Source organism: Lagenorhynchus albirostris, chromosome 16 (assembly GCF_949774975.1).
Source record: "Lagenorhynchus albirostris chromosome 16, mLagAlb1.1, whole genome shotgun sequence".
NCBI classification, from domain to species: Eukaryota; Metazoa; Chordata; class Mammalia; order Artiodactyla; family Delphinidae; genus Lagenorhynchus; species Lagenorhynchus albirostris.
Window position 1 is genome coordinate 22810432 of NC_083110.1, and position 15368 is coordinate 22825799.

At 57.6% G+C, this 15368-nt stretch overlaps 1 protein-coding gene across 4 annotated transcripts in view; it reads left to right on the forward strand.

Moving 5' to 3' along the window:
• Positions 1–15000, forward strand: part of PALD1 (phosphatase domain containing paladin 1) — an 83955-nt gene extending 68955 nt beyond the window's left edge. For all 4 annotated transcript variants that reach the window (XM_060126315.1, XM_060126313.1, XM_060126317.1 and 1 more), the window contains 2 exons: positions 11087–11242; positions 13213–15000. In XM_060126315.1, coding sequence (XP_059982298.1) covers positions 11087–11242; positions 13213–13365 — 309 coding nt within the window. In that variant the 3' untranslated portion in view covers positions 13366–15000. The remainder of the gene's footprint in view (positions 1–11086; positions 11243–13212) is intronic.
• The last annotated feature ends 368 nt before the right edge of the window (positions 15001–15368 follow it).

Consider the following 15368-nt stretch of genomic DNA (forward strand, 5'->3'; position numbering starts at 1 on the left):
GTACCAGAAAAGTAGGGTGGGTGTTCTCAGAATAGAGGACAGTCCTTGAAAAGATTTATATTTCTAAATTCCTGCGGAGTTGTGAGACTGGTCATAGACCTAGATTTGGGAATTGCGACGAGGCCACTGTTTACTTTAGTCAGAAAGGCAGAATGCCTCCTTCAGGGTCACCCTGCACTCGCCCCGGCCTGACTGGACCCAGAGCCCCTGTCCTGCCTGAGGTCAGGGTGATCTGAGCTGTCCCAGCTGCCTCCAGATTTGAAGGGGCATCTGGCCAGCTAGGTGTGTGTGTGTGGACCCTGGAATGGACTTAATTATGACCGTCAATCCCCGTGTGGATGGGAAGGAAGCAGGTTAGATTGTCCTGGGTTGACTGGTGGAAGGAACGAGGATGTGGGCGCTGGAAGGCGCTGGGTTCCTACAGGGCCATCTTCATCCTCTCTGACTACCTTTGTCCCCGCGCCTACAGGCTGGATTAATGGTGCTTCCTCGCAGGGCTGTGTGTGCGAAGGACACAGTAAATGTTCGAAAATGGGAGGTCCCAAGGATCATTGTAGGGCACAGTGTCCTGTGATGTTCTTCCTAGCTGCAAACCCCCTGAACAGACTGTCAGATTTTAGTGCCAAGGGGACGTAGAGAGCATGTGACCTCTCTGTTTACAGATGAGCAGGAGAGCGGACTGCCCAGGGCCCCACGTGAGTTGATGGCAGATCAGGGATGAGAGGCAAAGATCCTCACTCCCAGCCCCGAGCCCCTCCCCTGACCACGATGCCCTTGACCCCAGGTCTCAGCCCACGTTGCCCTGGTGGGCTGTGGTGGGCTTGCTGAGGCTCCAGAGGCAGCTGCTTCCTCTACCCTTTCCCTCTGATGGACTGACTCCTCTGGAAATTGGCAGCCATGTCTCACCCCTGGTACCTGGCTGTTTATTTAGACCCCTGCCCTCTGGTTTCAAGCCGGAAGCCCCTGGGTGCTCTCCGGTGGAGCCTGCAGTTGTCTGCTCAGAGCAGGCCAGGTGCTGCATGTGCAGTGACTCGTTCGCCTGGTTGGACACCCAGGACCTCTGAATGGAAATGGACCTGAGCCCAGGCTCAGGTTGGGGGTGTATCGCCTACATGGGCTCCATTTGCCTGGGAACATTCCAGGTCCTGTCCACATTCTGCCCATCAGAAGGTTTCCTCCCAGGATCCCACAGCCTTGGGGTTCTGAGACTGTCAGCAGCACGCGCTCCTCAGCTTCCTTCCCTGCACCCCAGATCCCCCAAACAGTGCATTTCCCTTCCCTGGCCCCGCCAGGTCCAGCAGTCAGCTTACACCTTAATCACAAGCAATTAAGAAAACGGCTCCTGGAACCTGGCGAGTGCACTTCTGCCAGCAGTAAACCTATTTCAGGGCCCTTGGTGGAGAAGAGCGGGAGAATGTGGGGGTTGCTGCTCTGTCGTGGAGCAGAAAGGAGGGCTCAGGGTGTGTGTAAGTATCTGTCTGCACGGCGAAGTCACACAACAGCGATGAGGACTCTTTGTAGCTTGTTTGTGGTTTTGGAAATGATATTAGCCCATTACCCAGCCTCCCAGGGACGGTTTCAGTTTTGCCTTCTCTTTCTGGTCTTTGTGCCTGTGCGCTCACTTCCTCTCACAGGGGTGATCGCGCTGTGTACACAAGCTGGCCTGCTCATTCACCTGGATGACGTTCTTCCACTTAAACATGTGCTCCGTCAGCCCATGCTTACTGAGCGCCTGTCCTGTGTCTGGGGATGGAGCAGTGAGTGAAGCTTCACTGAGCTTAGATTCTAGTAGAATGAGGAGAGGCTCATTAATACATGGTTTGAGCTCGTGGACCCTTCAGCCTGTCTGTTGAAGAGCCTCTACATCATCCTGTGTAATGTCGGCATAATACCTGGTTGAGTGGATGTACTGCGGCATCGCCTGCTCTTCCTGTGGAGGTGGCCCGTGAGATCACTTCCTGTTGTTCTCTGGGCCGGTGATGGTACCGTGAGCCTCACAGCACATGCTGCTCTCCATCCTTGTGGCTTGTTTCTGAGGCTGATTCTTAGAAGTAGGATTATTGACTGAGTTGAAAAATAGGAACTTAATTTTTCAAATTATTTTGGGAAATTTCAAACAGAACAATTCAAAGTAGGGAGAATAATTTTCACAGACCCTTGTGTGGCCACCTCCCAGCTTCAGGAATCAGGGCCAGTCTTATTTCATCTGAAGCCCTACAAGTGCCACCCACTATCCCAACTGGATTATTTTGAAACAAGTCCCAGACCTCATATTACTTCCTCTATAAATATTTCAGCATATCCATCAAAGAAGGGATCTTTTAAAAAAAGACCATCATAGGGACTTCCCTGGTGGTCCAGGGGTTAGGACGCTGTGCTTCCACTGCAGGGGTCACGGGTTCGATCCCTGGTTGGGAAACTAAGATCCCGCAAGCTGCGGCGTGGCCAAAAAAAAAAAAAAGACCATCATAACGCCATTATCACACCTAAAACAACAGTGATTTCTCATCCTCCAATACCTAGTCAGTGTTAGATTTTCTTACTGATCTCACAATGTATTTCTGCAGTTGGAGCAGGACCCAGACAAGATCCACGGGTGGCATTTGGCTCATGAGGCCCTTAAGTCTCAATGAATCTAGAACATTTCTCCTCCTTTCCTCCCCTGAAGTGAACGTGACGAGGTAACCAGGTTATCTTCCCGGGCGTCCCACAGTCTGGAGCTTGCCGATTGCACCTGTGGGTTTAGTTGAGCCTGTGTTGTAGTTCCCGTGCTTCCTGTAAATGGGTAGAGCAGAGGCTTGATCGGACTTGGCTTGGTGTTTGGCCGGCACAGTCGCGGGTGGCGCCGTGTGCTGCCGCGGGGGCCTGGAAGGTCCTGTGGCCTCTGCTGTGACCTGGCAGCTGCTGGTGGTCATCCCCTGGATTCCTTATTTCCTTGGGGGTTTGCAAAATGCTGATACACCGGCTGTCTCGTTCCCTCTGCATTAATTAACTGCTGTACTTCCAGAAAGAGCCGTCCCCGAGATGCAGTGAGGGCAGGAAGGCAGGCCCTTGGATTTACCCGTCCCCAGGGGAGGTTTGGGAGACACTTCTCTATAGCCAAGTGGAGGTACTCAGTAAGCCCTAATGTTCCTCCAGACTCGGATGGCACTGGAGTCTGTGATGAGGGTCTGGGGGTGACTGGGTGGGGGTGGGCCGGGAGAGGGCAGAGGGAGGGGCTCATGAGGGGAGGCTGGGAGTCACGGGAGGCCAGGGGGCCAAGGACACATGGGGCCTGGGTGGTGTCCACGCCAGGCTCAGAACCAGCCTGGGAGGTGCCCACGCCAGGCTGACTGTACATTTTCACATCCACAGTCTGGCTCGGTCCTCCCTGTGTGCCTGTGCCTGACCAAGTCAGCTTGTAACGTTGCCTCCATTTGAGGAAGGGAGGCCCTGGGCTTGTCCGAGGGCACACAGCTGGTAGATGATGGCAGGAGGAGAGCACGACTCCAGCCCCCGACTCCCAGATCAGACCCTCTCCGCTGTGCCACACTGCCGCCCAAGGAAGAGGGGGCAGTTTCACCTCCCTTGCCCATCTGCAGCCCCACTGGGGGAAAGCATAAGGCCATGGTCCTTGTCCTTGTATTCCCCGCCTAAGTAAGGGGAGGAGCCCAGAGGACAAGAAGACATCCCACACTCGGGTCCTGGCTGTAGAAGGGCATGGGGCCAAACCTGCACACACATTTTCCGTGGAGACAGACCTTCCCCGGTGTAGCAGTCTGGACGCCTCTCTTTGCCGAGGCCTGTCTCAGGCTGCCTGGCCTCTGGGGGCTGCAGCCCGTGATGCCTCCTCCATTCCTATAGAGGCAGTGAGTTTGGCTCAGGGCCTCATCACCCCATGTGTGTGAGGGGGCCACAGTGCTCAGGGTATTTTTAAAAATGCCTCAATAGGAAAAAAGAAAGAGAAAATCCTTTGAACTAAGCCACTCCATGAGTTTGGAATAGAGGTGAGAAGACTGGGCCCCTGACTGAGGAGAATCCAGGGGGCCCCCAGCCCACAGGGGTGACACCATCGGGTGAATGAGTGTGTTTCTAGCTGGGCCTGGAAAGGGAAAATATTTGTGACAGAAACCAAGGTCAGGGCTCCTGAAGGAAGTCCTGTTAGAGTCATTAATGCCAAGGGCATTTTTCCTTAGCCTTGGCTAGTGACATTAATTCTGTGTTAGTTCTGTGTTTGAGACAGTCTGATGTGTCTCCTGTCTGTCCCTTCAGAGGAGTTTGAGGAAAATCTGAGGTGAAGGTACCACACGGAGAGAAGTAGAACGTCCTTTGGTCCCAAATTGAGATTTATTTTATAGCCTGTGATGCTTTAACTTTGAGCCGTGCTTTTTGAGTTTTCTAAGAACTTCCCTCTCTTTCCTCTGATCCTCAGAGCAGCTGGTGAGGAGGTGAGGGTGTGTTTTATTAGACCCATTTTCCTGAGGAAGACACTGAGGCCTAATGAAGTTTTGTGACCAGCTGGAGGCAGGGTTAGCACCAGTCTCCCAACTCCTTGGCCTGCATTCCTTTCCTTCACTGTGATGGCCATGACCCAGGGGACAGTTCTCTTGTGGCAGAAAAAAAAGGGCTGGCAAGGAAGCCACCAGCCCTTCCTGGTTGCACTGCCCTGGGTTGGTGCAGAGTTGCTAAGAGGTCAGAGAGATCCAGCTCAGCACCGCAAGGGCGAAGATTATTTCTTTTTTTAAAATAAATTTATTTATTTATTTATTTTTGGCTGCGTTGGGTCTTCGTTGCTGTGCAGGGGCTTTCTCTAGTTGCGGTGAGCGGGGGCTACTCTCTATTGCAGTGCGCGGGCTTCTCACCGTGGTGGCTTCTCTTGTTGTGGAGCACGGGCTCTAGGTGCGCGGGCTTCAGTAGTTGTGGCACACAGTCTCAGTAGTTGTGGCTCGCGGGCTCTAGAGCACAGGCTCAGTAGTTGTGGCGCACGGGCTTAGTTGCTCTGCGGCATGTGGGATCTTCCCGGTCCAGGGATTGAACACGTGTCCCCTGCATTGGGAGGTAGATTCTTAACCACTGCACCACCAGGGAAGTCCCGAAGATTATTTCTTAAGAGAAATGTAGGGAGAGAGAGCTCTGGCCCTGAGCCCCAAGTGGGGTCTCTCTCTGTCTCTCTAAGACTCCGGCATGGCCAAAGTTGTTCCCTGGAGACCTCATCCTGGTAGGTAAAGTGTCTCAGGCCCTGCAATTAGAGCAACCCTGGAATGCTGTGAGCTGTCACGTAAAATATGATAGAAGGAAAGGGTTGCTTCCCAAGGCTTTTTCACACCAGGCCAAAATAGAGCCAGTGGATTGGTGAGCAGCTTTCATTCAGATGGAGTGTGTGGGTGTGGGTCTATGTGTGTAAATGTGAGTGTGTGTAAGTGTGAGTGGGAGAGTGTGAGAGTGTGTGAGTAGGCTCATGTTCTCAGTAGTTGAGACCTCCCTTGCTTTCCCTTCGTTCCCATCAGACGGCTGAGCTGGAACCACTTCCACCCTCCAGGGGGACTGTGCTGGTTTGTGCAACGGCATCCATCAGGGGAACACTGACAGGGTGCCAGGCGTGGTTTCTGAATGTGCGCCATCAGGCTTGGGATTTTCAGTGGTTTGGGAGGGGTTCAGATCTCAACCCCACCGTCTCCCTGCCTCCCCCCTCCCCCCCGCACCCTCTCCGTCTCCTGAGACCCTGCCTCTGTGCTCATTGCTGTCATTGTCAAGTTCGTGGTTGTCACTAAAGGTGCCTCTTTCTGCTGCTCATCTCTGTTGCACGTACAAGGGCTCATCCCTGAAACCCTGACTCAGACCCTGCCTGGCACAAGTAGGGCTTCACAGATGTCTGCCTGTGAGCGGATGGAAAGCGGACAGTTGCGTAAGTCATTGTGTGATTAAATAGGAAGGCCGCCCCCTCTACCACCTCGGTATCTGTTGGTTCTTTGTCCACATCGTTGGTCTCCAGGAGAGGGCGCTCTTCTCCAGCAACCAGAAGCGCCCTGGGAGGGGGTCGGAAACCCTGGTTCTAGCCCAGGCTCTGCTAGTAACTTCTGGCACAACCTTGGGCAAATCACTTTGACCTGCCTGGGCCTCTGCTTTTCCATCTGTCACCCGGGGTCACTACTGCTGCCCCACCTGCCTTGAGGGGTGGCGGTGAGCACCTGCCTGGGTACCGGTGAGGTGGGAGTGGGGTGTACGGCGGCCGGGACACCAGGCTGACTACCTTGGTTATGTGTAGGGACAGTGGGATCCTGAGGCCAGGACCGTGTCTGGTCAGCACTGAATCCCAGAGCCTGGTCTAAGGGTGACCGGTGTTTGTTGGACGAACATCAGAGAAGCACATGGTGCCAGGTTTAGCCCCTTCATGCTTTGAAAGTGCTGATCAAAATATGACATCTTTGGAAAATCAGTTACCCGCCTCTGGGGCAAGGGCCTCTTTCTCCCTTCTGGGGACTAGGCGTGGAAAGCATCCTTGGGCGTGAGGCCCTTCAAGCCCACGCAGGCCTGAGGATGGAGTCTGCAGGGACTCAGGCAAAGCCCCCAAGGAGAGGGGTGGCGTTCAATTTTGAGAAGAAGGGTGGCGTCTGAGCTCTGGGACCGTGCCCCTTAGAAACTGACCATCTTTGAGGGCTTTGGGCCGCCCGCCCAGTCTGGACCCCGCCTCAGCTGGAGGGCGGTGGTCGCCAGGCCATGCTTGTTCCTGGGGAGCGGGTGGGGAGAGGGCAGCAGGGAGGTTCCAGTAATGACCGCAGGTTCCCACAGGGTCACTCTGGTGCCGCACGGGGAATAGACAGCAGGGGCGGGGTTGAGGGCGGTGGCAGGGAGGCCAGTCAGATGCCGTCACTGAGATGAGGTGGCTTGACTGGGGCGTGAGAGGGGGCAGCTTCTGGGGGTGTGTTGACATAGAGTTGACAGGATTCCCTGATTGGCTGGATGTGGGGCTGAGAAAGGGAGAAGTGGAGGAGGGATGTCGGTTTGGGCCTTAGCAGCAGGAGTCGCCTGTGAGATGGCGAGCTTGTGGGCAGGGCAGGTTTGGGGAGCGGTCCCGAGGCCCGTGTGGAGTGTGCTGTGGAATTTGAGGAGCCCGAACCTTGTCCACGCGGAGCTCTTGAGCAGTGGTTGCACGTCTGAGTCCGGAGCCCCTGGCACGGGTGCACACGTGGGGGTCCCCAGGGAATCTGGAAGCTCGGTCCTAGATGACACTTGCTGGATAATTCCACCCTACCTTGCCAGTAGGGTCTACTGAGAGTATGACACTGAAAGGGCGACACGACCCAGGGAGTGAGTGCCCGTTGACCAGCTGAGCACCCTCTGCACGCTGGGTCCTAGTCAGACGCTCAGGGCGGCGGGAGGGAGGCGGAGATGGAAAGCTGGCTGTAATCTGGTGCCTGCCGCCCCGGCGTATCGCTGTCTTGAGGAGGCCAGTCATGCCTTGGAGAAGCAATTAGAAGCCCTCACGATGGAATGTAGTGCAGTAGTTAGTGAACTGGTGCAGAGCAGAGGAGGCTGGGAAGTGCGCGGTGGGGCTGGATGCTTCAGAGCCTCGGGAGGGCAGTGGCTTGTCCAGGGCCTGGAGGGACAGCTGAACGCGGCCAGCCCCGGCGGAGGGGAGGGCATTCCAGGCAGGAGGAAGAGAGAGGGTAAAGGTACAGAAGCAAGAGTGAGGCAGGGAGCACTTGAACTTGACTGTGGTGGAAAGGCCTAGGGTGTTAGGAGAGCTGGGGTTTTGGAGTTCATGTCCCAGCTTGGAGCTCTGTGACCTTGCTGAGCCCCATCTGCACCATGAAGTGTCCCTCTTGCTTCATGGGTTTGCTGGAGGGCATATTAGAATCTCCTCATCAGATCTGCGTGTGTTGTGCTCAGCCTGGCACCTGCATGCAGGGGGCCTGGGCACGCCCGGGGAGGCTTTCCAGCCCTGCCTCCACGGGCCTCTCCCAAGTGGCCCAGCAAGGAGCAGCGCACCTCGGGGCCCGCGTTGATGCTGGGCAGACTGGAGGCTTGAGAGACCTGACGAACCCAGGGCCCTGGCCACTTTCCCTGGGCCCCGTCTGTTTTAGCGCTTAGCCCCCAGTGGACAAGGAAGCCCTGTCCGCTCCACCACAGCTAATGACAGCCTGGCCTGCCAGGCCATCTAAAAACAGCTCCACTATTTTTATCTACTGGAGGTGGCTGGCCTGTCCTCTTCCCCAGACAGTGCCAACCTGGGGTGACTTTAAGGAAACCAGGGCTTTGCTAGGAAGATGGGTCATTGTCTCAAATCACAGACTGCGGTCGGGCAGGAAGTGCCCACAGAACCTTCCGGTGGGTGTCCGGCGTCAACTTGACCCAGTGGTCTGAATTTAGAGATAATTCCACCCTACCTTGCCAGTAGGGTCTCGGAAGGAATCACTTGACCTCTCCACCCAAGGTGTTCCTCAGAATCCTTGCTGGAATCTCTGGGGGCAGCAGGCTTCTGTCCCCTCTGGAGCAGGGGCACCAAGAGGATAGAGCCGCCGCGGCTCTGCGCCCGGGGCCAAGTCCCGAGCTGAGGCCTCTTCACACCCGACAGGAAGTTACTTCTGAGCTCTTGAAAGTAGTTTAAAATGACTCTGCCTGGGGGCACTGTGGGTGAATTCCTTTCCTTCTTTCTAAGAAAATGTGTTTAACTAGGCTCCCAGCCTTTGGATGGAGACTGGGGAGCAGCGTAAGGGATCGGGTGGTGAATGCCCAGCGCCGCGCGGCATGAAATAGTCACCCTTAGAGACAGGCAGAGTCATGCTGTATTGGCCGCAGTTTGTATTTAGGTAAAATCTTCTTTTTTTTTTTTTGGTCCACTGCCTAATTTCTAAGCAAAACTGCTTTTCTTTCAGCAGTTGGTTGGTTGAGCCATCCTTAAAACAGTAGACGTCCTGCCCCTACCGGCCCCAGTCAACTTCCCGCACCCGTGGCCTTGGGGCCATTCCTACCCTCACATCTAGAAGCCCTCGCTGGCCCCTTTGTCTGTAGGGTCAGGGCTTGCCTGGCTCTGGGCCCCCTGCTGCTACTAGCCCCTCCCCCTCTGCCTCACTCTTTGACCCTTTCCTCCCCCTCTCAGGGCACCTCAAATCCTCCTCGTCTTGGAGGCCCTCCCTCGTCCACTACCTGCCTTGCCTCGATCCCGTGGTCCGGCTGCACTGGGTGCTTGGCAGTTGTCCCCTGTCTCCCCCAGACCACGAGTGTCTGCGGGCAGGGCCTGTGTGTGCCCCACCTTTGTGCCATGGCTGTGGCCCCCGTTCTGTGAATGGCTGGACCCCTGTGGCCCCCCAGGGTTTATAGGTGCTTCCTCATGCCATACTTTACTGAGCGATGTGACCTCCAGCAACGTGGGGCTGAGAGTTTAAATGGCAGAGCTGGGACCAGAGCCCAGTCTTGTCTCCCAGGGAGTCAGGGCGCTGGCTGTGGTCCCCTTACCCCAGCTGGGCCCTGTTCGCTGTCCCCAAGGTTCCAGAGCTCCTTCTGGACGGGGTGGTGGGCCAACCGCCCACTCCCACGACCCTGGGGGCAAAGACGGCAGAGGCCTCAGAGGCTGAGTCACCCGAGGCAGAAGTGGGAGGTGCGGGACTCCAGGTCCCACAAGCAAGCCCGCTCCAGCTCGCGGTTCTTAGGGCTGTGGGTCGTGTCGTGTCTGGGGCGGGGGCCTACCCAGGAGCCTTCCTGAAGCGGCCTGGAGGAGACTCGTGTAGGCTGACGTGTGCCTACGTGGGAGGGCTTCCAGCTGTGGCCCAGTTGTTGGGAGACTGCCCTTCCTGGTTCCCAGAGGCCCGGGTGCTGGCTGTCCCTCCCCTGGGTGTTCCCGCTGCCTGAAGGTATGGCCGCTATGCCACATCCTCTTCTTGGAGCAGAGAGAGCTGCCGTGGGCTCTGGCTGGAGGCCAGGGTGGGGGTGGTGTGGGGGAGCAGGGGGAGGGTGCAAGTGCAAGGTGAGGTGTGGCGTTCAGTCCCCCGGGCTCCCCGCTAGGGTGACGGTCCCTCTGCGGTGGGTTGGAGGAGCACGCTCAGATATGGTGGCAGCCACCCGGCAGGGGGAGAGCTGGCTCTGTGTGTCCTGGGCCTTGTCCCCCCGCCTTCCCACTGGGCCCGACATGGAGGAGGACCTGGAGGGGACCCCATGTAAGGCCTCTTCCTTCTGAGCGTTAGTCTCCCGCGAGTCTTCCGTTAACAGGTCCCTCCTATTCTCAAAGCTTCAGTGGCTCCCCGGTGCGAAAGCCACAGAGCTCAACCCTGGCTCCCTAGAATGGCCCCGGGGACTTTTCACTGTCCCTGTGCCCAGGCCCACCCCCTGGAGGTTCCCGTCTGATTGGTCTGGGGTGGGGCCCAGGCATCTGCACGCCAGGGTTGGGAAGCTGGCTTAGAGGGTAGACTTCTTGGCGCCAGGGTGGCTTCCACAGTTGGGGGCCAACCCAGTTCCCGTCTTGTCCCTTCACACCCTTGTTCCAGCCAGGCCAGCCCCTTCCCGGTCCCCCTACCTGCTGGGCACCATCCTCACCTCTGGCCGCCCCGTCTGGTGTTCACTGTCTTTATCCGAGTCCACGCAGGCCCTCAAGGCCCAGCTGCATCCTGTGCTCTCTGGGAAGCTACCTTTAGTCACTCGGCTGTTCCTTCCCTCCCTAGCATGGCCTGTTCTCCTAGAAGGTGCTCAGGATTGCCGTTCAAAAGACCGATGCCCCACCCTCCATCCCAGCCTGTCCCTCCCTGAGCTCCCGTCCCTGTTGCTGACCCTGCTTCTGTGGTCTTTCTGTGTCTGTCCCCAGCCTTGGAGAGTGTGTGTGTTGTGTGGGAGTGTGTCTGTATGTGTGTAAGTATGTTGGTGTGTGTGTGTATGGTTTGTGTGTGAGTGTGGAGTGTGTGTATGCAGTGTGTGTGTGTGTATGTGACTGTGTTGTGTGTGGGGTGTGTGTGACCGAGGGCATGTGGTGTGTGAGTGAGGTGTGTGTGTGGTGTGTACGATTGTGAGAGTCTGTGAGTGTGTGAGTCGGGTGTATGTGTGTAGAGCGTGTGTGGAGTGTCCCCGGCTGGGGGTGAGCACCCACTCTGACTCCCGCCCCGTGCCGTCCGTCCTCTAGGCGAAAGCGGCCAAGTCAGAGCGGGAGGCCCGGAGGCTGCAGCTGCGGAGCCTGCAGTACCTGGAACGCTACGTCTGCCTGGTGCTCTTCAACGCGTACCTCCACCTGGAGAAGGCCGGCTCCTGGCAGAGGCCCTTCAGCACCTGGATGCGGGAGGTGAGGGCGGGGGCGGGGGCCGGGACCGCCCTGTGCGTCTTCCCCGGGCCCAGGGACAGGCAGGCAGGGTTGAGCGGGCAGAGTTCTCATCTCACTGTACAGGACGCTTCCCTGTGCCTGAGATCGTGTCTCGTTCAGCTCTGGGTTCCCAGCACGGCCTCCGCGCTCAGCAGGCAGTGAGTGGATGGGTGAGGCGGGGGAGGGAGGAGACGAGGCGCCTGGGGACACAGCAGGGCGGGTGCTGGGCTGAGCCCCTGCTCCCTGCCTGCGTCCCCCAGGCCAGTGTCACCTGGGTGCTACACGCCTGCCCACTGTTGTGCCCTTCTGGCTTCCCGCTGTGGCTCGGCCCCTGCTGCCTTGCAACCGTGACCTCGGACAAGTTAGTTAGCCCCTCTGAGCTGCTGTCCTTGGCGTTACAACGTCAGCACCACCTCAGGAGGCTGTGGTGGGGATTCCGTGAGATGCATACAGTGCCATCTGCCAGAGCTCGTGTGAGCGGGTCTGCCTTACGTGGCGACTGTATGCTCCCATTCTACAGAGGAGGAGACTGAGCGCAGAGAGGTTAGGTGCCGTGTTCACGGTCAGCGTTAGAGCAGGTTGTTTGGCGCCAAAGCCCACCATGTCTGGCCTAAGCTGCCCTCTCTTGCCGCCTCCACCCTCCCTCTCTGCTTGCCTCTTCCTGTTTCTTCCCCCAGCTCGGCTGCTTTTAGAGGAAGAGCCGCTGCCTCGGCACCTCTAGGGCAGGAGAAAGGCCTCCTTCCCTCCTTGGCAGAGGGGCCTGTAATTACCTCTCCGCCGGGACACTGGCCCCTACTGACCTCACCAGACTGTCCTGGCAGTTCTAATCTGGACTCAGGGCTGGAATTAGCTCCCGTGGGGCAGGTGTGCAGGAGGATGGGAGGCTGTGCTGGGTATAGGAAGGGTAGGGGGGCTTAGGTCTGTGTGCACGTGGGGTCAGAGCTGTGAGGGAACAGAGGCAGGGAGGCCACCACGGGGCCTGGTGGCGGGAGTGGTGGCTGCCGGGCGTTTCTGCTGAAGGTGAGGCTTCCGGGTGGTCCTGATAGGGCATGGGTCACACCAAGGCCACCTTGGGGCTACCCTCTTGAGCAGGCCTTGGGCTCAGCTTCCTCTTGGAGGTGGAGGTGAAGGTGGTGGGGGACCTAGGACACTTCTGCTTGGGTTCTGCTCAGAGAGCTGAAATCAGGGGGACCAGGGGCTGGGGAGCTCGCTGGCTGAACCTGGGTAGTGGGTGTTTGGGGACATCAAGGAGGGCGAGAACTGCTGGTCCAGCCCCTAGCGTGGGTTCCAGCCTCGGGATGAACAGAGGGCAGGGGCCTCTGTTTGGAGTGGAGCCTGCATCCTCTCCATCCCCCGGGGCGGTGGGGAGAGAAGGAGGCTGGTCGTTGAGTGGTTTGAGTCTAGTGCCAGGGTCTGGGTCATAGGGCTGTGTGGAGAGTGTCCAGGGAGGCCCCAGTTAACCCGCCTGAGCTGAGGCCCTTGGTGGGCCTGCCTGCCACAGCTGGAACTCACGGCCAAAGGGCCCCTGCTGGCTGCTGCACCCACGCTGCCTTCCCCAGCGCGCCCTGAGGGCCTGGCTGTAATACCGGGAGCAGCTGGCCTCTGCTCCCGAGGTCCCCATGGGAGCGTCGGGGCTACGCAGGCGTGGGGCGTGCTTGGCCTCCCGTGCTGCTCTCCGCTTGTTCACTACCTGCCGGGCGCTTTCTGTGCAGTGCCGCCCTCCACACTGTGCAGTCCTATTATAAGGGAGTGGAAGCACAGAGCAGTTAATAGTAATCGAGACGCAAACTTGTGCAGGTCACTGAGCTGGGGGGAGGCAGTGCTGGGCCCCAGACTCGCCTGTATCTGTGGAGCCCAGTGAGGGGAGGATGGTGTGACAGAGGGGGATGGGGGACCTGAATGATTACCCCCCTTCCCTGGAGCTCTGCCCCCATCTCTGCTGTCCTCCCCAGGTGGCAGCAAAGGCCGGCATCTACGAGATCCTCAACCAGCTGGGCTTCCCCGAGCTTGAGAGCGTGGAGGACCAGCCCTTCTCGAGGCTGCGCTGCCGGTGGCAGGAGCAGAGCCACAGCCCTGAGCCCTCCTCTGCAGGGGACGTCCTGTAGGACGCGCTCCCCCTGACCCTGCTACCGTCGCCTCCCACGGGGCCACCTCCTACCCTCGCAGGCTGGGGGTGCTGGTGCTGCTCACTGACAGCGGCCCTGAGAAATGATTCCTCAGCTTAGCAGAGAGACCGGCATGGGTGGGGACCCCTTTTCTGAAAGAGTTTTTATAGGACAGTTGGTGCACAGTGATACTTTGTGAATGGCAGGCGCGGGGAGGGTCTGCAGGAAGGCCGGTGTGGCATCACGTCTGCAAGGAGCTCACTCCCCAAGTTGCCAAGCGAAGCCCCTCGCTGCTTCGCCCTCCCCTCTCCCCCAAGCGGCTCTGACGGGCCCTGGCGGAGCGGCCCTGGCCAGCGTTGGCTTCCCTCTTGCCCTCTCTCGTGGCTCTCCCACGCAGCTTCTCCCGTTTCGCTGCCTGAGCACCGCCCTGGGGGCCCCGGGCTCCCTGGGGAGTGGACTGTGTGCGGGCTGATTTGTTAGCTTAAAGGCAGCTTTACCCAGTTTTCTTGCCTCTCATGCCTTGTCTCAACCTGGAGACTTGAAGGACAACCACATGCCCGGTGTGTCCCGCAGGGGCCTCTGCCTCTCCTTCCTTTGCCCTCTCCCCTTCTCTGGGCTGGCAGGACTTTGGAGGTTTCCAGGGAGCTGAAAATGAAATGGAGTCCCTCTCGGGGGAAGAAAGAGCTTCCAGAAGGTGCATGCAGCCCTGTGGAAGAGGCCAGCTCCATTTCTCTGGAACCATGGGCGGGAGGTCTAGGGAAGCACTGCCTCCCTGCCCCGCCATCCAGAGTGGCCTGTGCCCCGACCTGCTGTGGCAGGAGCCCCGGAGACTGCCGGGTGGCCCTGAGTGAGCAGTGGGGCATGTGAGAGTGGGCCAAGGATGGCGTGAGGGGGCACGTGGATTCCAGGCCATCATTGCTGAGCATCCTTCCAGTGGGGGCAGAAGGGGCCAAGTGCTGCTGAGTTAGCAGCTGCCGGGACCAGCTCTGTGCAGACAGTGGGAGGGTTGCTCGGAGAGGCAGGCGGTGTTGAGCTAAGTCTGCGGCTCTCCCTCTTGGGGCTGGTGTCCCCCGAAGCACAGGGGCTGAGTGGTGTGGACGCTGTCCTCCTGGCCTGGCTCGTTGGGGCCAGGGAGGTCTCTCTTGGTTGGACACCGGCACTTGTGCAGAGAAACAGGTGATGTGTCACCGGTCATGGTGTTTTGAAAAGGGGGAAGAGGCCAGAGTTGTTCACATCTACCTAGTGTTGGAAAATTTATGACCATTTTGGCTGAATTCTTTTGCAAATCTACTGTATGTCTGTTCACTACCTTTCCAGATTTGTTGTTGTTTTTGGTTTTATTTTTGCATGTAGTAAAAAGTGTTAATTTTGTTGCAGACAAGGTCTAGATGAGGGGTCAGAGATCAGGGCTGAACTGGGAGGGATCCTTTGCATTCTCACGGTTGGCCCTGACTTTCAGCTGTGCTGGGACTACTGGCTGGTCACATCACCTCTCTGCCTCAGTTTCCCTATCTGTAAAATGGGAGAATAATACTTGCCTACCTACCTCACAGGGGTGTTGTGAGGATTCATTTGTGATTTTTTTTTTTTTTTTTTGTACAGAGCTTTTGAGCATTAAAAGTGGCTAAATGTGAAGTGCGCTTGGCTGCCTATGTCTTCAGCGTGGGTCAGGTATTACAGAACTGATGCAAGCTGGGGTCCCTGCTACTTCAGAGTAAGGGTGGGAGGGCAGGGAGAGCCAAGAGCACCTGCCCGTAGTGCACCTGATTCTCAGAGAAGGTGGATTTTCCTGGATGTCTCTCTTCTTCCTTCACATCCCCAACTATGTTTGACCATCTCACTCTGGATGCCCACGGCTGACGTGCTGAGCCCCTTCTTGAAGAAGGCAACATAACAGACTAATTCACGCTAAAGTGTGAAGGACTGTTATATCCAGGGAAATGGAACAAAATGGAATTTCAAGGGCTATGAAGGAGGGTGGTCCTCCACCTCTATTTCCTTTT